Source organism: Salvelinus alpinus, chromosome 9 (assembly GCF_045679555.1).
Source record: "Salvelinus alpinus chromosome 9, SLU_Salpinus.1, whole genome shotgun sequence".
In the NCBI taxonomy this organism is placed as follows: Eukaryota; Metazoa; Chordata; class Actinopteri; order Salmoniformes; family Salmonidae; genus Salvelinus; species Salvelinus alpinus.
In genome coordinates, this window is record NC_092094.1 from 71,314,607 (window position 1) to 71,340,643 (window position 26,037).

Sequence of the window (26,037 nt, forward strand, 5' to 3'; positions counted from 1 at the left end):
ATAGGCCAGATGAGAGAAGGTCCAACCGCACCAGGAGGGCGTTGGGTGTCGGACCGCAAGCTAACTCTTCCTCAGTGTGGTCCAGGCACGCTCCATTTAACCTGGCAAGACCTCCGTATCCCCCCCCCACCCCCCGTAGCGCCTGGCAGACCTAGACTCCCGTTGCCTTCCCAGGCAGGAATCAGCCAGTCACTCTCCCTCATTAGGGTAATTGAGACAGGCCCTACCATGACTAAAGAGCCTTGGAATTGCTAGCCGCTCGTGCATCCAAAAGAGCACTTAATCATCTGTTCTTCTTATCTTTTCCCTCTTCTTTGCCATTCCTTTCATTCATTCTCTTTTTTTCCCCTCTCCTCTCAAACCATTGACTTTGTTACAGGAGGTGTCCAGCGGAGCCCGATTATCTAATTGCCAGTGAGGAATGACATGGGTCATTCAAGTAGTCTAACCAGTGCTGTGGGAGTCTCTGTCGAGGAGGAAGAGTTGTGAATGGGCGACAGCAGAGACAAAAATTCTGATCTTTGGATCAGAGGGGAGGAGGGGAAGAAGGAGGGCAAATCCTCCCTCTCAGCGGTTCTTAGGGCCTGCCTGCTGCAAGCTGACGAAGACGCCCCGATCGCCGCCAAAGGTTGTCCCGGTGAGGTGAAGCTCAGCTCCAGTCATGTCAGATTTACCAATAGTGCTCGGTCAGGTCCGAGCGATATAAAGGTTAGAGGTGCGGCGGCACCCCCGAAGTTCCTCCATAATAAAGAAAAATGTCATACAAACTCCATTTCAACAATTCCCTCATGCAACCCTCACACAACCTTACAATACACCAGAGCAGTAGCCTGATGTTTCTTTCTCTTTTCTCTGCAGCAGGTACAAGCAGGGTGTTTATATTGTGCGTCTGCATCATGGGTTTCTACTCTATTCTTTGGCTCCTCTGATTGCCAGGGGGTGTCATGTTCTCTATAGTGCTCATGTGCCACTGGCCCACATGGCACCTTTGTTACTAATGTGGAACAAGCCAATGGCAAGGTGACATCCTGACAGCGGCGCGATCCATCTACTGCAAAACGGGAGGGGAGGAGAAGACTCCCCCCTCCTTATTCTCCCCCTCCTTATTCTTGCTATTTCTTCTCCTCTCTATCTCTCTCTGACACTTCTCCCTCTCATTATTGCTAGTTCATCTCTCACTTTTTTCTCAAGCCTTTCTTTTCCCACCCCCCTTTTTCTCTTTCTCCCTTATCATCCCTCCAGCCCCCCACCTCCCTCCCTCTATACATTCTTGTCTCTGACAGCCTGGATACAAGGGAGTGATAAGGAAATGCTGGAGCCATGCAAGGTGTGGTGGTCGAACACCAAAGCAGATTCCTCATTGACACATCTGTCAGTAAACCATTGACATCCCCTATCCTAATGCAGGGGGACTACTGTAGAATCATAACTGCATTAGTGCAATCCTCTCACATACGGCTCGTGTCCCTAGACGGACTAGGACAGATTACTGAGGCGGAGCTGCTAGTGCGCATCATCAACTCATGTCTCTCAATCACTCATAAAAACAGATGCGCGCACACAAACACACACACACACACACACACACACACACACACACACACACACACACACACACACACACACACACACACACACCAGTCTACCAAGGTGCACATCCCATCATTCCCGCCCCACATCCCCTACTGGGGGACCCAAGAGGCTTCTACTACTCCTCCACTTCCCACCAGAGACAGATAACTCCTTCAATTTCATCTCCGGCCCCTTTAAATGCCATTCAATCAGGAGAACGGCCAGGCTGCTACATATGTTGCCATTTCAAATGACTGCGGTCAGGAAAGGAAAAGACCACTGAAGCAAACAGGAAGTTGTATGTCTTCTAAGCCGTAGCGTATACTCCTTTTTAACCCATAATTTACTTTGCGGGTGGTCTAAATTAGGCCCAGGCCTAACTGCATTGATGCTATTCCATTACAGTACAATTGCAACGGGGTCTACTCAACACACTGTAAAAAGTAACCAGAAATTCCCGAGGATAATTTGTGTTTTCAATGATCTCAGCTTAGATAACGAAACGAATAAAAGGATGACAATCTCTGTGATAGATATTAGAAGATCTGTTATGCTGCCAAACGTTTTATTGGTTTGTTTATGTACAAAGTACATCCAAAGGGTTTCAGAAAGCTTCCCACAGACTTAAGCATTAATCACATCTGGGGAACCAAATAAATTATAAACAAAGCTTAGATAGCATCTTCTGCTCACCAGATGAGTTCAATGCAGAGGCTTTTACGTCACACAATGACTCACAGAACTTCATCACGGTGACCAAAAATAAATAAATAAATAACTAAATCGCATTTTATCAGTCATGGCAGCTGTGAAAGGAAACATCAAGACTACGGCGATAATCAAACAGTGGTTGTTTCGTCGAAGATTGGGAACTGCTTTAACACCCCAAGTTTTCCTCTATGACATTCAAAAGTAACCAAATGAACTGCCTAGGGACACATACTGAAATGTAAAAAGAGTACATGCAGACCTGAGTTCTACAGAAACACTTCTGAGATCCCTGTTTGCCTCGAGAGTTAGATGTTTTCAGCTTATAGGCCTACATGTAAGCAGCTAGATTGGAAGGAATGGAAGCACAAAGGCGAGGTAAGCAAAGATGTGACATAATGAACAGAACAGAGCGTAAAAGCTCCTTGGGGACTGAGCGTGGGGGGCAGTGGGGAGAAATCGAGAGCCTCTGGGTAACTCGATTTGAATATGAATGCTTCTCTCATGATCCACAACAAGGGCACTGACAGGGGCACCTCTATCCGGGGTATGTGTGTTTGTGTGTGTGTGTGTGTGTGCACGCTCTGTGCAGCCATCAGCCGCTGCATAATTCCAAGGCACTTTGTACAGTGCATTAATCACAGGGACCCTTGAGCGCTTCTGCGGATCCAAATATGCCGACCTTGAGGTTACAAGAAAGACATTAGGGCTGTCTATCCATTCAAAGTATTGGAGGGAGGGAGAGAAGACGGGGAAGGGAGAGAGGGAGGGGGGAGAGAAAGCTTTCAAGGTAATGAAATTCTGCCATAATTTAAAGGAAATACTTGTGGGGACAGGCCCGGGTCCCCCAAAAAAAGAAAAAGGGAGTCGAAGTAGATTGAATTGGATTTATTTTTTCTTTATTTTAAATTAGGCTTAAGTGCGTGTGTGGGGTAGTTTTTCTCTCTCTCTCTCTCTCTCTTTTTTATAACAAAAGCACGATAACAGCATTAACGTGCAGAATGAATCGAATCATTTCCAAACCAATTAACCTTTGACAGAATGGATGAGTGGACAGGAATGAGAGTGGTGCGCGGGGAAGGAGAGAGACAGCGATAGCGCTGGCAGAAGAAAAAGAAGTCTGGCTCGTGGCGTGCGTCCTCATCCCAGGGGTGACTGAGTGAGTGACGGCCAGGGGTCCGGTTAGTGATAAGGAAATGGGGTGGGAGGTGGGCGGGAGGGTGGAGGACATAGGGGATAGAGGACCGTAAAAGACCCCCCTCCCCTCTTCAGCCCCCATCCCATTTGTCCTGACTGATACCCTGGGAGGTCTGCAGAGTTTAACCCGGCTCATTCCCTTTGCTGGCGAGGAGCTTGCTCGCAGCTGCAACCGGTCCATTTAGTTAATTAAAGGCTCCATTTGGAGTCGGCGCCCGCGAGCAATACGAATGCCAATCAATAGATCTCTGGCTTATTCTGGGAGGGGTGACAGCACCAGGAACAAGATTTGTGGCATTGGCAGACGGGCCCTCCCTATCCTTCCTCTGTCTCTCTCGTCCTGTCCCCTCACTCTCTGTGGGTCTCTCTTTACCCCTCCCTCCCTGTTTCTGTATGTGGGTACAGAACTCCTTTATTCCCCACTGAGAGAGAAAATGAGAGTGTGTGCTTGCATGCTTATGTGTGCTTGCCTGTGCACACGTGTGTGATTTGGTGTACAGTATGTCTCACCATCTGCATGGGGGAGCCAGCTGTATGTAGTTGAGGCTGAGCTCACCAGGGTGCAGGGAGAATGAGCTCAGGGATGTGGGGTGGGGGGGGGGGGGGGGAGGTCCCAGTGCCAACAATACACTAGCATCCCAAAGACCACAACACACTCCAGGGCTTATTTTCCATGTTCCAGGACCATGTCGAAACATGTCAATATTAGTCTTGGCTTGTTTCTTTAGTGGGGTGGTTGAGGATTGCATTGGCTTGTCACTGCTCAGCCGTACAAGCAAACATGTGGGCTTATATGAGGACACAGGGAGAAGACATTGTTGTGGGGGTTCAGTACGCTTGAGATTTATATCGCTGTCTCTGAGCAGCATAGCCTCCTCAGCCTTCATATTGTAAGCACATTGTTTGTGGCCTGTGCTTGCTTGTTTGCAGACTTTTTTGTACAGCTTTGAGAGTGCTACTGTATCTTTTTTGACACGCAAAGACCCAAACGGCGTTCCATAGTATGCATGTCGTGAAGGTAATAGCAGTGCTACTACTGTGTAACTCCGGTAGGGCAACATCTGAAAAATAGCGCACTTGGTAGTGTGTACCTGTCACGCCCTGACCATAGAGAGCCCTTGTTTCTCTATGGTGTAGTAGGTCAGGGCGTGACTAGGGGGTGATCTAGTATATCTATGTCTATGTTGTGTTCTAGTTTCTTTTTCTATGTTGGTGTTTTGTATGATTCCCAATTAGAGGCAGCTGGTAATCGTTGTCTCTAATTGGGGATCATATTTAAGTAGTTATTTTTCCCACCTGTGTTTGTGGGATCTTGTTTATGTGTAGTTGCCTGTGAGGGCACTCCATTGTCTTCACGTTTCGTTCATTCTTTATTGTTTTTGTGCGTTTTCAGTTAATAAATATGTGGAAACCATATCACGCTGCACCTTGGTCCGATAATTCTTACGACGAACGTGACAGTACCGGTGCTCGACCAGTCGGCGAAAGCCAACATCACCCACGACAGAGAACGGTTGATTATCAAGGGCAATTAATTAAATTATCTTGGCTTTAATGGATTTCGCCTTTGAGTTGTTTCGCTGAAATTTTGTTACTCTTTCAAATGACTGCTCGACTTGTTGACTGCTCGATCCACACAGCAGACATTGTGGGCTAGTTTAGGAATGCTATGTTGCACTTATAGCGCAACATTTTATGTGGCGTCATTACGTTATGTACCTACGTTATATAGGTATGCACGTCAGCTTTGACATAAGTTTTGCACATCGGGGCGTTAAACTAGACATCGGGCCGATACCGATGTTGGCATTTTTAGCTAATATCGTCCGATTCCGATATGTTCACCGATATATCGTGCATTCTTAATCTAAACCACTGTGAAATATCTTTCCCATAACCAAATATATTGTATTTTCAGCTGTTTGACGCAAAAACTAAACTTAAGACCGGGAAGCATAGAAATAGTGCACGCAGAACAGATCTACCGCTTCTTAGACTTGTTTTCAATAACTTACATTTCTAAGTGAATTTGGTCAGGTTGCAGAAAAAGTTACATATTGCAGCTTTAATATGGACAATTTTGTGTATTTTAGGGGGTCTTCTCCACACTTTAGGACTCATTAAAAGCTTCAGCTGCAACCTTTGTGTTTTTGCAAAATATATTTAGCTATTGTCTCATTTCCCATGAAGGGTTATAGTACAGGCACAATAGCCAGTGAGCGTCACGTTGAGTGTACTGTGAAACGCTGAGGGGCGGCTGGCGGTAGTTATCCTGCAAACGAGACCTCGCCGCGTGTGTCCGGCCGACGCTCCCCCAGCAGCCTGGCAGCTCGACAGCTGCCATTCCAACTTCACAGCGTGCCACATCGAACCCCTCCAGGGAGGCAGGCAGGGAGGGAGGGAAGCAGGGTGGGAGGCAAGTAGGCAGGGAGCGAGGAGTGCAGGCAGAGAGGGAGGCAGGCTGGCAGTGGGCCTTGATGCTGCTGTGCAGTTGAGGACTTCTCTCCTCTTTTATCCTTCCTCTCCTCCCGAGAGGCATGTTCATACAGTACAGTATTCCTCCTATTCTCTCTCTTATTGTGTTTCATTTCTTCCTTATGACACAAAACATTCCCCGTGGAGTACAAAGCGCTCAGTAAGTTTCAGTGAGCAAGTGCGCATGTTTAACCTCGTTTTATTCTCTCTATTCAGATATTCGCTCACAAACGTATCAGGTCCTCTGAGAAGATAAGAAGACATTCATATATGGTGAAGGGAAGGTACATATGCACGAAGTGGAACGAGACAAGGACATTTCTAACAAAGAGAGTGACATTGGGAAGGTATGAGTTTTCAAGCACTATAGCCTATGGGCCTAGTTTCAATTCTCAAACAGCTAGCATTGTCCTCAGAATACTGGTTTACCTTGGAATATGTACAGCACATTCATATAATTCAGGACCATCACATAATGTGGTTCCATACAAAGTTGATATAAGACTGAAGGCTCCATGCCAGCAACTATAATAGCCAGTGAGCGTATGTTCCAAGGTATAAAATATCAGCAATATAAACAAGAAACCATGACAATCACTGAAACACAGGGGCTGTCAATAAAAATCCACTCCACCTCTTCACTCTCTGTTTAACATATTGTATTGGCCTACTAATAAATGACAAATAGGAAAGGACGGCACTAGACCCCGAATGAACCCCGAATGACACATAAAAATGTATATTCCAGATAAAAACATTTTTTAAATGACAATAAAAAAAAAACTTTCGTCACGGAGGTGTCTGCAATGACCTCACCCCCTTTATTCATTCCCCTTCACTCACACACAACACACTCCCTCTCCACACGCATGCTGTTTCCCGGTACCCCTTCCCACTCTCCCTCCTCCCATTCGCTCAGTGCGTAATTCAATCATCCCAAGGAGATGGATATCAGTCCCCTAGGAGCGCTTACTCTCTTCATTTCCTAAAGCGCTTGATCAGATTTATTGATTGTCCCCCTCCTGTCTCACTCCTCCCTCCCCAAGCTGGGTGTTTTGCGGGCAGGAATCAATTTAGCATTTATATTCTTATGAAATGCCTCCCGCCTCAGTCCCTTGACTCCATAAAATGACAAATGGGAATACATGAGAGAGGCTGAGGAGAAGAAAAGGACAAAAAAAAGAGGACAAAACAACACAGAGAGAGAAGAGAAGACTCAGACGAGACACAGAGCAGTGAGGCAGTACAGAGATGCAGGCAGAGGATAAAGTAGAAGTTGTAATGAAATGAACAGGAGTGTTTCTGGGTCTGGAGGTCCGGATAGGCTGCAGTCTCAGGCCGTCTGGCTGGTGGGCTGCTGTTGGGGCCGAGGGGCTAACCTACTGACTGAGGAGACAGAGACAGACAGACCTCCGCTCATCTCATCCATTATTACTGAGAGCCGAGCGGCTGCCATGTCTTCTGATTGCAGGGCCCCTCAGGGCTCTATGCTGACATTTGAAACAGTTGAAGTTGAAACAGGTGAAATGGTCAAATGTTGCTGACGTTTTTCTCAATACATTGCAGTCAATGGGAAAAGATGAGTGTCACAAGGTTGATGTTTTTCTCAATACATTGCAGTCAATGGGAAAAGAAGAGTGTCACAAGGTTGATGTTTTTCTCAATACATTGCAGTCAATGGGAAAAGAAGTGTGTCACAGGGTTGATGCGTAGGTCAATACATAGCAGTCAATGGGACAAGCATCAACCAAATCAAATGTATTTACAAAGCCCTTCTTACATCAAAGTGCTGTACAGAAACTCAGCCTTAAACCCCAAACAGCAAGCAATGCAGGTGTAGAAGCACGGTGGCTAGGAAAAACTGTACTAACCTGTCACACACTGAAGACCTATAGGTTCACCACTGTACTAACCTGTCACACACTGAAGGCCTATAGGTTCACCACTGTACTAACCTGTCACACACTGAAGACCTATAGGTTCACCACTGTACTAACCTGTCACACACTGAAGGCCTATAGGTTCACCACTGTACTAACCTGTCACACACTGAAGGCCTATAGGTTCACCACTGTACTAACCTGTCACACACTGAAGGCCTAAAGGTTCACCACTGTACTAACCTGTTTCACACTGAAGGCCTATAGGTTCACCACTGTACTAACCTGTCACACACTGAAGGCCTAAAGGTTCACCACTGTACTAACCTGTCACACACTGAAGACCTATAGGTTCACCACTGTACTAACCTGTCACACACTGAAGGCCTATAGGTTCACCACTGTACTAACCTGTCACACACTGAAGGCCTATAGGTTCACCACTGTACTAACCTGTCACACACTGAAGGCCTAAAGGTTCACCACTGTACTAACCTGTTTCACACTGAAGGCCTATAGGTTCACCACTGTACTAACCTGTCACACACTGAAGGCCTAAAGGTTCACCACTGTACTAACCTGTCACACACTGAAGACTTATAGGTTCACCACTGTACTAACCTGTCACACACTGAAGGCCTATAGGTTCACCACTGTACTAACCTGTCACACACTGAAGGCCTATAGGTTCACCACTGTACTAACCTGTCACACACTGAAGGCCTATAGGTTCACCACTGTACTAACCTGTCATACACTGAAGGCCTATAGGTTCACCACTGCGCAAACATGTCTATAATAGATATAAAAGGCTGTTAAGATACTGTATTCATGTTTCAAGAAAGAAGTGTATATATTTGACCTGGCGAAGCAGTTTTATGCGCTGACTGAATGGAAACTGATAATTCTGAGTTTTTTACTCCTTTAGTCCTCACTGTCCGAGACCAAGTCAAGACCGAATACAAATGTATCCGACACCTAGACAAGACCAAGACACTCAACATGTGGTCTCGAGACCGGTCTCGAGTACTACAACACTGGTAAATAGCCAAGGAACACAAGGACAAAGTCACACTTTAGTGGAGTTTAGCGTAAATTCTTCTAACTTCTATGCCTGTGCGTTCTAAAAATGTTTCAGCACTTCACTCTGCACTTGGCTTTCTGTAGTCCCGTGCTTAGAGCAGGGATGGGAAACTTTGATGGGGGCCACAAAAAAATCGGAATTCATTATGAGGGGCCACAATGGCTAGCGGGTCTACGTACCCACAGCCATACCCACACATGCAGTCAGAGCCGGCCCTAGCCTTTTGGGAGCCCCCCCCCATTTTGCGAGCAAAACATTTTAGCGGTCCCCCTCTTGACAGCAGAGAGAAGAAATTGAAGAGTTAATTTCCTGCAATTCTACACATTTTACGATGGGGTGGAGAGAAGATTTAGCAATTTTACTCATTTTGCAATGGGGCAGAGAGAAAAAAGTGCAATTTTACAGCTAACCTCCTGCAATTCTACACATTTTGCCATATTTGCAATGTTTTATATGATGTGAGAGTGACTAACAAAATCAATGGGGGCCCCACAGTCAATGGGGGCCCCATAATTACTATAAGTTTAGAAAGCTGGCAGCTAGACCAACTTACCAATCTAAAAAATGTTAGCTGACTTGGGCTAACTGAGTGAGGACTGTCAGTGACTGACATAACAAGAGAAAAACTGCTGATGCACAAACAACTGCATCTTGTGTATTCTACTATACTAACTCTCAATAGTAAATTGAGACCCCGACTGAGTTCCCAAAATGTTTTCATTAAAATGTTTTTGGAAACTGATCCGCGAGCCGCCAGTTGCCCAACCCTGGCTTAGAGTAACCGTTCCAGGCAGCCAGGCCTTTGGCTTCCAACCTCCAACGTCATGACAGGGGGCCAGACGCACGGGAGAGAGAGACTCCCACTATTCCTCTTATCTGTTGGCAGCACATGTTCCTCATACGTGTAAAGCTTTTACCTGCGTGAGCCACATTACAGCACTGGGCTTTTACAGCTGTAGTGGAAAGCCAGAGAGCCAAATTACCTACTCGGGAAACAACCTTGCCGCTTTCAATTTGCCCTTGACATTTAGATAGCATTCTCTCTTGTACCAAAAATACTCACACACACAGGAAAAAAACGTGCACGGACAAACACAGGTGCGTGGATGCCATGTGCGCACACTCTCCGCACACTCTCCACACCCACACACACACACCGTCTCTCTCTTTTTCTCTCCTGCTCAAAACGAAGGATAACACAAATCCAAACACATGCTGATACAGTCTTCACTATTATCAAGAGGAGTTCAGGCAAATTGTACCATTACAAAATAATGGTACATCCTCCATCCTTCCATCCTCTGAAGAACAGACAGATCATGACTGTTGGGGAAAGCTGCTGTACTTTAGTTATGCTTTGTTTTGGAAAATGTAAAAAAGACAATGGATCAGGCCAGTATTTTTCACCACTTTTCCCACTATTCGGTAATGTGATGATGAAGTAGGGATGGGCACGGTCAGAGCCATATAGAGCGTTAGGCCAGGTTGTAGAACGGCCGCCATGTTAGCGCCCATAGATAAAGCTGTAACGATTGTCGTCGGGAGAAGGAGAGGAGGACCAAAGATGAACACGCGAACAAAAACAACAAAACGACCAACGAACAGTTCTGAAAGGTGCAACAAACACTAAACAGAAAATAACCACCCACAAACACAGGTGGGAACAGGCTACCTAAGTATGTTTCTCAATGTTTCTCAAACAACGATAGACAGCTGCCTCTGATTGAGAACCATACCAGGCCAAACACATAGAAATACAAAACAAGGACAACATAGAACAGCAGACATAGAATGCCCACCCAAACTCACGCCCTGACCAACCAAAATAGAGACATAAAAAGGATCTCTAAGGTCGGGGCGTGACAAAAACGTTATTGTTGAAATGTTTCTGATGTAACAGAGCAAAACAAGAGTAGCAAATTGAACAGATGTTTTTATTGATTAGCATTGGGGATAATGTGTATCCAAGTCTTTACTGTGTTGTGGTGTCAACAAATTGCATATCTGCTTTCACTGAACATCTTCATAGGTTTTGAAACTATCAGAAAAAAACAGCACAACGCAGAAGCGTTAATTATCAATTAGCAACGGCTATGGAGGAAAAAGTGCCGCTCTCGGGAACGTTTAACCACATTGGCCTAACTCCTTATATATATATATATATATACTGTATATATATATGGCTCTGAGCACGGTTATTCAAATATTTGAATACGTTAGTATTCTAACGAATACGTTAGTATTCGATTACTTGGTGGAGTATTCATAAAAAAAGCATTTTTTTAAGGCTTTATCTCAAATTAAATAAAATGATCTGTGTGACATTGCTACATAGACTACATGATAGACCATTACATAAACATTTTTTATAAAACAAACGTTTTATGACAGTTTTTATGAGTGCGCTCCACTGGTAACTTGGGCCAAAAGGTCGTCTTAGCATGGGCAGCGCCGTTGAGTCAACTGGGTGGGACTTCCAACTTCATTGGCTGATTCCTGATGGTGTCCCTGTTGGAATTATGTCCAACCGGCTCATCAGGAGGGATCAGCCAATCGTGAAGAAGAAATGGAGATAGCCTCGATGACGCTACCCATTCCGTCACAGACGCTATAATGGCACAGATACAAAGATGAGTCCTCTATCTACAGTACCTCTATAGGAATCCATTGAATACATGCAACAGGGTGGGAAAAATTGCATTAAAACACGTTTTTCGGAAGGGATGTGGTCACCATGCAACTAATACATTAAATATATACATCTCATGGTAGTGTGGAGCTACAGTATTTTATATTTTTTTCCCATTTTCCCATTCACGTCTTATAGCAACCCTATATTCTTGGCAGCCCTGGTGTGAAGGGGAGGAAAGGCAGAGCAGACTGTCATATGACCCTAAATATATTGACGTGCATCTTGGAATTACAATTTAGGAGGACCAGTTTGGGAGCGATGTTGTTCAACTACATATCGTTGCACAGGTGCGTGCGCAAGTAATACATTGTATCAATTCGCTTGACCCTAGAGAACCACGAGTTCTTTCAGGTTTCGCACTGTATGTTCTGAAGGTTTGTATAATAATAAAGTGTATAGGCTATGGCTATTAAATGTCCCTGGAGTAGCCTATAGGCCTGCTATTTCCTTTCTTTTAGAAACAATACTAAACATACACATACAAACGACAACATCATACAAACATCAACTACATCACACTTCCCCAGCCCCCCCCACTCCACCACTGCTTTGATCTCCCATCAGGTCTCAAATCAGACAATTCAATTGTGCGCACTCTTCATATGGACAGGCTGTGGTGGGATGGGAGGGTAGGAAAGGTATTTGTCTGACTGTTCCTATTTTTTGTTTCCTGCTGTATTTTATGTTTGTTTAGGCCTATGTGATGTGTGTGAGAAGTGCTAAGATTTCCTCTCGTAGGACAAACGTGAATCTGAATCGTTTTCACTTTTCCATCATATGACCGTCATGAATCAAATGCATTGATATAGTTTCCTTCAATCAATAAATTACAGTTTAATGCTGGCATTCTTTTCTCCTTCATGCCTTTCTGCGTTGGACTTGGCCTCATGTCTTCTGAAAGTACCATGATTAGATTCAGCTCTGATGAAGCCATAACTGCCGAAAGCGTCAGCCTGCCCGGACTCAAATAAAAAGGTGAAATGAGGTAAGGTCTTTGTCTTTTTAAAAACATTTCGGAATGCCGCCGTTTCCCAATGTTCTTGAACTTGGGCTAATTATGTTCTGGCCCGCCAACTAGCTGCAAGTTCAGGAACAAATTGGCTCTTCATTCAAAGACTCAATCATGGACACACTTACTGACAGTTGTGGCTGCTTTGCGTGATGTATTGTTGTCTCTACCTTCTTGCTCTTTGTGCTGTTGTCTGTGCCCAACAATGTTTGTACCCTGTTTTGTGCCGCTACCATGTTGTCATGTTGTGCCATGCTATGCTGTCGTCTTAGGTCTTTCTTTATGTAGTCGTGATGTGTGTTTTGTCCTACTTTTTTATTTTATTTATTTTTTATTTTTAATCCCAGCCCCCATACCCGCAGGAGGCCTTTTGGTAGGCCATCATTGTAAATACGAATTTGTTCTTAACTGATTTGCCTAGTTAAATAAAGGTTAAATAAAGAATATAGTGCTAAACTTGAAGAACTCGTGTTTGCCTCTGTGAAGTTACATTAGATGTTGCTCACCAGCGAGCTCTGAAGAAGAAACGATGATACAATGTAGCATAACACCACTGCTCGCAAACTGCACAGATGTGAGATTTGTTTAAATAAGAGCACTAGTCCTCTTACATTTTTATTCCAGGTTGCATATCGGACGGTCTGCCCTCCCCATAACTGTCACGCCAAGCATAGGGTAGCTATACTGAAATGGGAAAATAATGTACCTGTGAAAAAACTATGAAATAGCTCCCCTATATAGTTCATGTATTACATTAATGGTGACCACAGACCTTCCGAAAATACAGTTCAATTGTGTTTAATGCTCCAATGTATTCCACTTCAAATTTGGCTCCCAGTGTGGCAAGTTCGGGGGTATTGTGACACATCTGACAGTTCCTTCTTTGTATCTTCCTAGACAAGCGGGAGTCGGTTTGGTCTCTTTCTCTCTCTCTCTCTCACACCTGCCCCTCCCCCATCCTTTTGCTAAAACAAACAGTGCGCAGCAAACCGGCTCTCTCGAGTCACACGAGCCAGTCTCCATTGAATTGAACAAAAACAAAGGTTTTCTTTAAAACATGTATTTCGACAATCCGGATAACCCGAAAAAATACCATTGATATTATTTGGATGCTGAAACCATTTCCAATGCCCATCCGTATGACGAAGTAGAGTGGGAGAGGTGGGGGATTGTGAAAGACGAGAGAGACAGACTCCATAGAAGAGGAAGAAGAGCCATGCGCTGCTGCTCCCTACCGCACAGACAGGGGGATGACTGGATGAGAGCAGAGACGAGAAAAGGGGAGGGGAGCAAGGGAGGCTTTCTACCCTAAGTGTGGTGCTGCAGGGGGGTGGTGACAAACACACATACTGAATAGGACACCTATACTGTATGTTACCACTGATATTTGTTTGATTGACTTATTGGAGAAAACATGCTGTTTGTGGCTATTTCACGGTCAATTTAAGAGGCATTCCATCATGAGGACATTTACCACTCTCCTGCTCCCTCTCTCGCGCACACGTAAACACACACACAGAGCCGGCAGGGACTGTGAACTCTTGACCTCAGGCACACACACTCCTCTACACACACAAACACAGTAAACACACACTCGGATCGTGCACTCAGGCCAAATTAAATCAACACAATTTAGTTTGTGTTTTCCTGCTATTTCCTGTTTTCTTTTTTCTTCCTATAGCCAACTCTCCAGCCAAGATTAGTCCAGAGCCCCAGCCGTGAACCTCTGCCCCAAGGGCTGCCCAGTGCAAACACACAGTGGCCCCTGCGCTCGCTCCAATCATCGACTAGGCCCCCACTTTCACTATCCCCTATCAAACCACTACACTGCCCGGCATCTACTCTATTTGAAGTGATTTTAAAAGTAGAGGAGAGGATGAAAACACTGGGGGTGAATTCATACGGAATTATAAAAAAATCTACCAAAACGGATGCGTGGTGGATCGCATGCTAGTTCAGAACACAAACACATGCTTGACTAGGCTCCCTGCAGTATGCTATACACACATGAACAGTCATCCCTCCAAGATGTTTCACACAGTGGGGGAGTAATGAAGTAGTCTGACAGGGAGAATTAGGAGAATTCGTTACACGTGTGCATGGGTGAAATCAATAACCATAACAGCTGCACAATTTTATACACCAATTCCCGTTTTTCTGAGAGCTTTTTCATAAGAGCGCAAAGAAAGCAATTTTTGTGGTAAAAGCTCACCATCCACCACACAGTATTCATTTGAACACTGTACATTAATAATTCATGCAGATGCTTTCACAATGTTTTCACCAGGAGACAGGAAAGAGTGTGTCACCTCTCTCTTTGAAGGAGGAAGAAAAAGCCTATTTGCTTTGATTCATTTAGCCTTGCTTACGTTTCTAAATGTCATTAAGTGCGGTGGGTGGTGACGACTCCGACGCAGAAGATGTGGAATATCTCGCAGCGCTGTGAGGCTATAATAAACCAGCGTGGTTAATATGAGGAGGAGCAATCTCACTGCTGGGCTAACTGATGTGTCGAACGCTGCACAATTGAGTCTTTCTGACTGCAGCAGGTACAAATTCCGACATAGACGTAGAAAGACCGAGACAGGTCTGTCTGGACTATTGTCCTCACAGGCAATATCCGAGGACAAGCAGAACATTGATCTTGACCTACCGTGACATGTGTACATTGCAAACGTCCCATTGTGTTTCACAATGGATGATAACATCGCAGATGACACCGACACACATCACATATCATGTAGAGCATTGACAGCATAATAATACATACTGTAGCACCAGTGTTTCCATGTGAACAACACTGTGTGGCCTCCTACATTAAGGTGGTGTGTGAGTACATGTGATCACCTACTGTAGGCCTATATGCTGCTGAGAGTTTAGGCTGAGAGTAAAGGTAGATCCCTCTAATGATGAACATGATGAATTGCATACAGTATTGTACACTATAGGAGTAATTCACCTCATTCACAAATGTCTACTGTAGCCTCCACATATTGCACAATCTCAACAGACTGCTCTAGTGAATGCTTTGCAGTATCCTACCTTCCATGCGATGCGATTACCCTTGGTGTCATGCTCCAGAGCGATGGGGAAGTCTCCTCGCTCGTAGAACTTGCGGAACGCCGTGGGCTTGGTCGGCCTCTCCCGGAAGGCCCCTGCTGCCGGCGGTCCTACCACCTAGAGAGAGAGAGATAATCTTGTTTATAGAAACCAGAATTGACAGTTGTGTTTCTCAAATCCAGAATGGAATCATAGTGGGGGCCTTTTTTAAACTTTTTTTTACATATAATTCTCTGAGACACTTCTGCCTCCCTCCACTCAGGGCTGGCTAAACACAGCCTGTCTGCCGCGTAGCCCGAGGCTCTGCCAGCGGCATTGTTATTACCATGTTACTGTTCCTGTATATTGGATATGTAGTGCCAGGCTGCGAATGAATTGGACTCCTGTCGTCATTGTTGTTGTTATTGTGGTGGATGTCACTCCATAGATCTGACTCAAAGTCAATGAATGCAAACACTGGGGAGCTAGCCTTAGATTACATCACTGACTAGCGTAACAGCTGCAAACCACTTTGATGATGCAGCAGAGATAGGCCTGGTAGTTGAATCGTTTTGGGGGTAGGGTCGTTTTTCATCCCAGCTCAAATTGAATCCGGTAATGAATGACAGAGTGGTCGTGCCAATCAGTCCCCGTGTTGAGTCCCTCGTCCCTTGCCATCTGTGGGGCCCGACGACATGACTGGCAGATGTATCACTGTCATTAATCCTTAGATTACCGCCCATTGAGAAACAACGTCTCAGTGCTGGACTACAGTGTCGTGGGACTACAGTGTAACATGAATACAGTGCCAGACAGTGACAAGACTGCGGTTCCATTGAGAAACAACGTCGTGGGACTACAGTGTAATAGGACTACATTGCCATACAGTGACAAGACTGTGGTTCCTTAGAGATAGAGCCACACATCAAACGCTATACACAATACACATGAGAGAAACGTTCTTAGAGGTAGCATGCTGAGTGGTTAAAGTAGTAGCCTGAAGTAAGTTATGAGTGAGTTTAGACTATTAAAAGGCACCCTATGGTGTCCCGGTGGACCCACCGCATCTAATGCACAATGGGATTGCAGAGGCATAAAATAAATCTGTTTGGTGGCGTTTGTTTACTTTTAAGCGAGGGAATGCTGAATGAATAACCTCACCAGGTGGCAGTGATTATATCTTGGAACAAATGCTTCACCGGCTTATCAGAGACCTTAGACTTTATATCCACCAACCAATGGCATTTCTTAAAATTGGTCAACCCTGACCACTAGAGGGATATTTTAAACCTACAAATTCAAGGTTAAGTTTTGTTCCGTTGGTCTGTAACAAAATGTTGTGTACCAACCGATATTGCATTGATGCATCCTTGAGTAGGACACTAGCTACTACTATCGTGATACATTTTAACATTTTCGCATATATGACTAAATTCCACGCGTTTGTTTATCTGTTTCACACACATCCATATATATAAATTAGGTCCTTACAACATCTACGTTTAGCGTACATTGTAAAAAAGAACACACTATTAGCCGTCGTAAAATGCATAGAATTGCAGGAAATTGAGGGGGGGGTTATGTCACGTTCCTGACCTGTTTTCTCTTGTTTTGTATTTATTTAGTATGGTCAGGGCGTGAGTTGGGTGGGTTGTCTATGTGTTGTTTTCTATGTTGGGGTTTTGTGCGTTCGGCCCGGCCTGGTATAATTCGCAATCAGAGGCAGCTGTCAATCGTTGTCCTGATTGAGAATCATACTTAGGCAGCCGGGGTTCACGTGTGTGTTTGTGGGTGTTTGTCTTTCGTGTCAGTATTCGTGCCACACGGGACTGTTTTCGGTTGGAATCTATTTGTTAATTTGTTTCATTGTAGTGTTCAGTTAATTTCATAATAAATTATGGACACTTTCCACTCTGCGTCTTGGTCCGATCCCTACACCTCCTCTTCAGACGAAGAGGAGGAAATCTGCCGTTACAATATGTGGCAAAGCAGATGATTATAAAACTGCTTAGTGTACATTGTGGTGGGCCACAATCAATGTAATATAGCCTATGCACTATGATTATTAGGCAATAGCAGTGTGTTTTTGTGCAAGGCTGAAAGAGGTAGCTCCCTATTCAATTCATTCTTAATCTTTATTTTCAAGTTGTTGGCTATAGGCTACGTCCGTCTTCAACACAGCAATACAATACATGTAAATCTACATTTTCCAAAGGGGAAGGGGGGGGGGGGGACTCATGTGAGATTCAAACCCTTGCCACAATCTGCAACAATTACATGGACACTTTAGATAGAGAGAAACTTGACCAGTCAGTCAAATACACGTGATAGTTGCTTTGATGATCCGAACATGATGTTGGACTGGTATATTAAGGACGCTTCCATGAACAAGTTTTGAAACACGTCCGACTACGTTGACAATTTTAATTGGCTAATGCAGAACTTGTGTTAGCATAGGGCTTACGTGTGGCATTTTATCTGATGGGACCAGCTACAATTTAGCGTTCTGTCACATGCAAGTAAATCATTGATTTTAATTGTCTGACACATTTTGAGCCGGATAAACCGGCTCAAAATAAATTTAAATGGTTGCTTATGTTTGCAAGTACGGCTCTACTATGTCTAACTTTGCTTCCCCCTTGAGGAAGCTAGGTGAATTGCAACAACACGTATAATAAACAACTCTCCCCCTCCCCCGCAACACGGTGGAGACTCTTACTTTCAGTTTGGTCACCCAGCTTCAAACAGCTGAAAGTACGATATCTTTTGTTATTGACAATATAATTCAAAGCGATTTAGATGGTGCAATGATTCTCTACACTCTCAATTGCTTATTTTATCACATAAACTGAAATTGAGCTAACAGTGTACAATTTTAGCAACCAGGAAATGGCAAAGCGATTTCTACACGTTGGACGCTTGCCAAAGTCTGCTATTGTTGGTTGTGCTCGAGGACAAGATGCCCACGCCTCTGAGTAATGCTGATGGAAGAGGGAGGGTGCAACTTTCCCATTTGACAACAAAACATTTTGTGCTGCATTTTCAGAATGGTATTTTGTATGGGCCCAAACATGTTTTTTTGTCACAGAAAAAAAAGTGGGAAACACTATCATTCCACTACATTACAAAGATATGACATAATGCTCCTTTAATAGGCACCGGTTGGCATACCTGCAGGAGTGTGAACAAGCAAAACAACTATGACTAACCATGCATTTAAAAGCACAAGAAAAATAATCATCTGCATGAAGGTCATTTGCAGGGTAGCATCGTTTTGCATTATCCATCACAAATGATATTCCGGTCAAAATGTTGCATGCCTGAATGTCCCTGCAATGTTTTAATGACCCTCTTCTTTTTTTTTTTACAAAGGCCCTACTATAGTATACCTTGGTTAACGTCGTATAGTAGTATTTCATTAAAACACTGTTTGGCTCTTTATATGACAAAGCCTTTGAGTCTGAGATACATTCACCACAGTGCAGTTTGAGGCTTTTTTTTTTTAGGTTACAAAGTGAATGCAAAACCTTCTGTCTTGTTCCCTCAGCCACGGAGGAAAAAAGGAAGACTTGCAGATACATTTTAGCAGACACTCTTATCCAGAGCGACTTACAGGAGCAATTAGGGTTAAGTGTCTTGCTAGTCGGCTCAGGGATTCAAACCAGCAACCTTTCAGTTACTGGCCCAATGCTCTTAGCCGCTAGGCTACCTACCGGCCCATCAGTGATGCTCCAGCTGCCTGGAGCAACAAAAGCCTTCACATCCAGGTAGCATTGCTCTGCCGGCAGCTAAAAATAGCCATGGAGAAAATGAACTCCAGGCTGCATTGACTTTTATGGTCAGAAGTGATGACACCGCAGTCGATTCCATCTCGCGCGCCACACTGTACCCTTCAGTGAACTCCCCTCTCCTTTCAACTGTCATCAGCAACCAACCCCCATTCCCCCTTCCAGAACCAAACTAATCTTTTTTCTGGCCACAACAATAACACAACAGCACAGACCCCCCCCCCCCCCCCCCACACACACACCCCCGTTCCTCGGCTGCACTGTACCTCGGGGGCTTTGACTGTAATAGGAATCGTGGCGCTCTGAGATTATCACTTGCCGACTTCCTGATGTGATCCGGGAGTCGGCTACCGATTGGGATTCATGGTTTTCTGCTTAAGCTCCCAACATGAAAGTGCTGCGAGAGATCAAAAGCCATGATGTAGGAGGTGTGAGCACAGTGGCTCGGTGCTAATTTCCTGTCCTAGATGGGAGGCGGGAGGTGACTGGCCATTTGCTGGAAACACCTGCTAATTCTGTTTCTGTTCAGAGCATGTTCTTTGCACATTGAGCAGTATTTTTTCCTTTAGATCTGATTTAATATTATGTGTCTTGAATGTCTCTCTCTTCAACCTTAATCTTCTCTCACCCACTGTGCATCTCAGTCCTTCCACTCAGTTCATGGTGTAAGAGGCCGAAGAGGTGGTAATTGAAATGCTAATAACTTCATGCTGAGCAGTGCAGTGCTCTGCAATATCAATCTGACCCCCTCCCCTGCTAAAAATACAGAACGTGAGAGATAAAACGCACACACACAAAAATGCACGCTCACACACACAGACACACACCAGGGGTCTGTGCATTAGCAGTTTCAAAACGCAGACCATAACAAAATATGCGTTTGAAACTATTTCATCTGCTTTTTATATTGAAAGGCAACAATGTTTTTTTGCAGCTAAAAATAGGCATGGATAAAATTAACTCCAGACTGCATTGACTGGGCCGGGCGGCGTGATGAGACCGCAGTCGATTCCACCTCGTACACCACACGGTACCCTTCACCGAACTCCCCTCTCCTTTCAACTGTCGTCAGCAACCAACACCCATTCCCCCTTCTTCCAGACCTAAACTAATATTTTTTTCTGGCCCACCACAAAAAACACTAGACATGCCATCAGGGGTCTCTTCACAGTCCCCAAATCCAGAACGAATTCAAGGCAACACACAGTATTATATAGAGCCATGATCACATGGAACTCCCTTCCTTCTGAAATGACTCAAGCAAACAGCAATATTAGCTTTAAAAACACACAAAAAACAACACAACCCCTCTCCCCTATCTAACCTAGTTGTAATGTTAATGTTTTTATATTGTAAAGTATTTTTGTCTGTAAGGTCTTTTTCGTTATGTGTCGGATCCGAGGAAGACTAGCTGTCGCCATTGGCATCGGCTAATAAGGATTCTAATAAACCTCCCCGCAAAAAAACCAGCACAGACTCTGAGACCCGCTATCCCTTCTCCCCCACCTCCCCCTCGTTCCTCGGCTGCACTGTACCTCGGGGGCTTTGACTGGAGTAAGAATCGTGACGCTCTGAGATGATCACCCGCTGACTTCCTGATGTGATCCGGGAGCCCGCTCCCGATTGGGATTCATGGCGTTCCTGCCTAAGCCCCCAACGTGAAAGTGCAGTGATATATCAGAAGCCATGATGTAGGAGGTGTGAGCACTGTGGCTCGGTGCTAATTTCCTGTCCTGGATGGGAGGTGGGAGGTGACTGGCCATTTGCTGGAGCATGTTCTTTTTCCTCTAGATCTTCTTTCATTTTACATGTCTTAAATGTCTCTCTCTCCCCCCTGTGCATCTCACTCCATCTCCTCAGTTCATGGTGTGAGAGGTGGTCATTGAAATGCTAATAACATATGCCATTTAGCAGACGCTTTTATCCAAAGCAACTTACAGTCACGCGGGCATACATTATACGTAAGGGTAACCCCTACCTTGTTACAAGTGCCATGCTCTACCAACTGAGCTACAAAGAACTGCAATAGCTTGATGCTGGGCAGTGCAGTGATCTAACAATCTGCTAAAAATACAGAATGAAAGAGACGTGCGCGCGCACACACAAACACGCACACACACACCAGGGGTCGCGTTAGCGTTTTCAAAATGCAGACCATAGAAAAATATCAGTTACATCTGCTATCCAACGCATCAAGAGATTACACAGACATTTTTAAGCCTAAACATTGCACATTAATTATACTACAATGATGGCATAGCCTAAACGAAAAACTCAGATAATACTTTTATTTTCCTTTTGACCCACATTTTAATCGCATACACATTCAGGAAAAATCCAGAATATCAAAAGCGGGCGCAGCGGTCTAGGGCAATGCATCGCTGTGCTTGAGGCGTCACTACAGAGCAGGCCGCGTCAGGGAGACCCATGAGGCGACGCACAATTGGCCCAGCGTCATCCGGGTTAGGGGAGGGTTTGGATGTCCTTGTCCCATCGCACTCTCGCGACTCCTGTGGCGGGCCAAGGTGCATGCTCGCTGACACGGTCGCCAGTTGTGCGGCTGGCTTCCGGGTTCAGCGAGCAGTACGGCTTGGCAGGGTCGTATTTCGGAGGACGCATGGCTCTCGAGTTGCAGCGATGAGACAAGACTGTAACTACCAATTGGATATCACGAAATTGGGGAGAAAAAGGGGTAACAAGTAAATCCAAATCAAATCAAATAAATAGATTATCAATAGTGTCACACCAGCAGGAACCAATGGGATTCTCAAGGAGGGAGTTCCTGTAGATGTTGCGCCCATAAGCAGGAACCAATGGGATGTTCGAGGAGGGGTGTTCATGCAGATGTTGAGCCCACATGCAGGAACCAATGGCATACTTGAGGGAGGCGTTCCTACAGATGCAGGAATGCCCACATGCAGGAATGCCCCAAATTGCGTCCCGCAATCACAAACTATTGGAAAATAGCATTGTTTTCATCAGAAGACGACATAATTGCAACGCTATTTAGTTAGCAACCAAAGATAAGTAAAAGCTTACAGTGAAAGAGCAAAGTATTGCTTGCAAACAGGATGCATGGCCATCAGATTTCTTATGTTTACCATAGAAAGAATGTAGCCAGAATGAAGCTCATCTTGCAAATTTAACTTGCTAAAACAACCGGAGAAAAGTAACCATTGCCTCGTCCTCTCTGCCATCAGTCAGAGTGCTGTCTGCTGATCAAATGCTAGTTTGTGAATGTGGGAATTGGATTGGTCTGATGACGAGAGCAAAGATTTCTCACCCGAGTGGAGAAGTCTAACTGAAGCGCAAAACTTGTCGGAAGCGGAGCAGAAATTAGAATGAGAAGCCTTTTAGAGCTACGTTTACAAATGCGACGTTAGCGCGACCCCTGACACACAAACACACACACACACACACACACACACAGACTTACACACAATATCCTGCCCTCAGTGGTGGTCATAAGCTGAGCCTCTGAGGCAGAGTGTTAAACTTGAAGTAGCTTCGTAACACTATTAAACAAGAATTGTCAGGTTCTCTGCCACTGGTGCACATAAGGGAGTAATAACAAGGCGACGGCGGTCAGATGCACTCCAGGCTGTCATTTCTTTCAAGCCCCTTCTCATTTGGTCTGCTATCCTTTTTTCCCTCTAATGCCCGTGTCCACTCCTTTCCTTCCGTGAACGGCATCCTACAACCTCAACTTAGCATCCCCCTTGGAAGTTGCATGGTTGAGCCCCCTGTGGAGGTGATTGGCCTAGCCAGCAGCGGACGAGACCTATGCTACTGTCATTTATAAGGTGTCATCCTGTGGAACAAAGATGCCTGCTCTAACCTTATTAGTATGGCGCATCCATGTGCTGCTGACACAGGGGCAGCGGAATAGGGAAGGGGAGAGAGAAAGATGGGGGAGGGAGAGAGAGAGACAGGAGCTGCGGCTCATCAATTCTGAGAGTGAGTTCGCCGTGGCGACGGTGGTGCGGCTTGTAGGTGATCCATCAACCTGCCTGGGCCTCCAGCTCTCCCCGCCGGCGCCCCAAAACGCCTCTGAAAGTCATTGATGGATGTTTGGTGAGGGGCCGTCAATTCACTCTCAGCTCAGGTAGAGCCCGCACTCTCATTTATATTTTTTATATCTCTCTCCTGCTTCGCTCATTCTCCTTCTCTTTTTGGGGGTAATATTGCATTTTGCATTTGCCGGGGAATGAGGGTGCCACTGCTTACTGAGGCGGCGAGGGGAGTTGCTGGAAAAGGAAGCACACTTGCTTGCTCTCTCTCTCTCTCTTTCTCTTGCTCTGTATATCTCCTTTCTCGGTTGAGGGGTTATTGAAATCTACCGCGATGCAAAAGGCGGCCTTTTTCTTTCCGGGCGCGAGCGAGTGAGACGGTGGGTGAGTCACAAAGGGAGAGGATGGTGGAGAGAGACAGATGGAGCCTCTTCTGATAAGGTCAGGCTGCACATCACTGCCGCAGGCAACAAAATTAGCTCTCTTTATTTATGGGGCACTTGCCCAGTCGAACAATATGCACTTGCCAGAGATGTGTCATCTCTCCGACGAGATTTCAAAGAATTCACGAATAAAAACGAACAGAGGCACCTCGACCGGTTTCTCTTTTCTTTCACATCCTCTTATCCAAACAATGAATATGTCACTTGTTAGGCTTACTCATTTACTCTCTATGAAACTGCAGGGTGAAATAGTCTGAGTACATAGTTACTATTAGCTATCCTTAGATTCATTAGTAATTGTGCATATCTTTTTCATGAGACCAAACAGACAGGCTAGTCAGCTGGAGCAGAAACAGTCGGTAAATCAATTTCATTGTGTGAAGAAAATGACTGGTAGATGGCTCTTTTGTTAAAAGACAAGGTCAGGAGACAGAAAATGATAGCGGAATGCTCCAGTCGACAGGGGAATTGAAGGCTAAAATGTAGGCTAGTACAGTCTGCGTTCCTGCTTACAAAGTCACCGAGGCACTTTGTGATTGTCATTGTGTCATACCAACGAGGGCATACACGTTTGCGGGAGGTATTGTCTGTAATGAAAAATGACAAGTTACGGGCAAAGACAACAACTAGCACAGCATTGGCAGTCACCTTTCAGAACAAAGACAACAACTAGCACAGCATTGGCAGTCACCTTTCAGAACAAAGACAAAGGGAGATGAAAGGATAAGGAAAAAGCATTCAACGATGGGAGGGATAGGATAACATTTTACAAACGTACATTCTTGAAGCTTTTAAAAAGCTGTCATTTATTTTTCTGTTTACCTCAGCGAGTGTATTGTCATTCAGATCAGAAAACAGTGGAGCTGGAGAGCAGGTGAATGAATACCCCTCAAAGCTGGTTACGTTTCCAGTGGGCGGCCCACTTATCTCCCGGGCTGCCTGGCCTCTGCTCGCTGCTTCACAGACGAGAAAGGCCTATTTGGTGATTCATGTCGGAAAACCGCAGTTGTGATCGCTCAAAATGAATCATATTGCATGGCTAAGAGTTCCACTCCTACCCACTCCTACTTGTCAAGCGATTCCTAAGGACCCATATGCACTGGATGAATCAGGGAGGCAAACACTGGCACCCAACATTGCATAAATAGGCCTAGGCATGCAACACATATTCAAACTATATCCTGAAAACATAGCCCACACCGCACAAATAGGCTACACACACTATGCTTTTGTTATTCCTGTTACTCTGTAATGGTATTTGTATGAAACAGAGGAGTGCAAGCCAGGTGAGCAGGGAGTTCATTGATCAGTGACTCACTACTTCAGTGGCAGTTTAAAAATAAACGACCTCAAGGCCCTGTTAAACGGGTCAGCGTGGCTGTTAATGCACACAGTGGTGGAACACCTCCTCAGAGCCTCTCTGCGAGCAGGCTTCTTAGAGTGCTGGGCACGCACCCGAGCCACGCTTTGCTTTTACGGCCCTAATCAGTGACGACACCTGAAGGCATTAAAACACCGGGCCAGGCCATCAAATTAATGACACACACAAGGAAAATAACACCCGTCGCCGGTAGAGAAGACTTTAACATCTGAAAAATTTAATTTGCTAAGTTCCTTAGTTCCTCAATCAACTTTTCATAACTACCTGCTTTTATGGCAGATATTTTTTGGGGTGTGTATTACAATGTATTCAAGCAGTACACTGCTTTGCCGTAGCATGCATGGGGGGTGTATAAAAAAAACAATTGCCTAGCTAAGACTAAATACTGTACAGTTATCTGATTGAGGCATTATTCACAACCAAACAAACGATTTCTGTCAAAACATGAGCTTCGGGACAATGTACGTAAACCATGTGAAGTTCATGGCTAGGTCTATTGTGTTTTATGCTAGCTTAGCGAGATCTCTGAGCATAGCATATCCATCAAACAATTATTTTATTTAACCTTTATTTAACTAGACAAGTCAGTTAAGAACAAATTCTTATTTACTGCCCTATGGGACTCCCAATCACATCCGGTTGTGATACAGCCTGGAATCGAACCAGGGTCTGTAGTGACGCCTCTAGCACTGAGATGCAGTGCCTTAGACCGCTGTGTCACTCGGGAGCCCATCACCAAGCCCTGTCCTCTTGCACCAC

At 45.0% G+C, this 26,037-nt stretch overlaps 1 protein-coding gene across 1 annotated transcript in view; it reads right to left on the reverse strand.

Moving 5' to 3' along the window:
- The window catches only part of pacrg (PARK2 co-regulated), a 276,008-nt gene that overhangs the window by 226,540 nt on the left and 23,431 nt on the right, over positions 1-26,037 (reverse strand). The window contains exon 2 of the mRNA XM_071327079.1: positions 15,660-15,794. Coding sequence (XP_071183180.1) covers positions 15,660-15,794 — 135 coding nt within the window. The remainder of the gene's footprint in view (positions 1-15,659; positions 15,795-26,037) is intronic.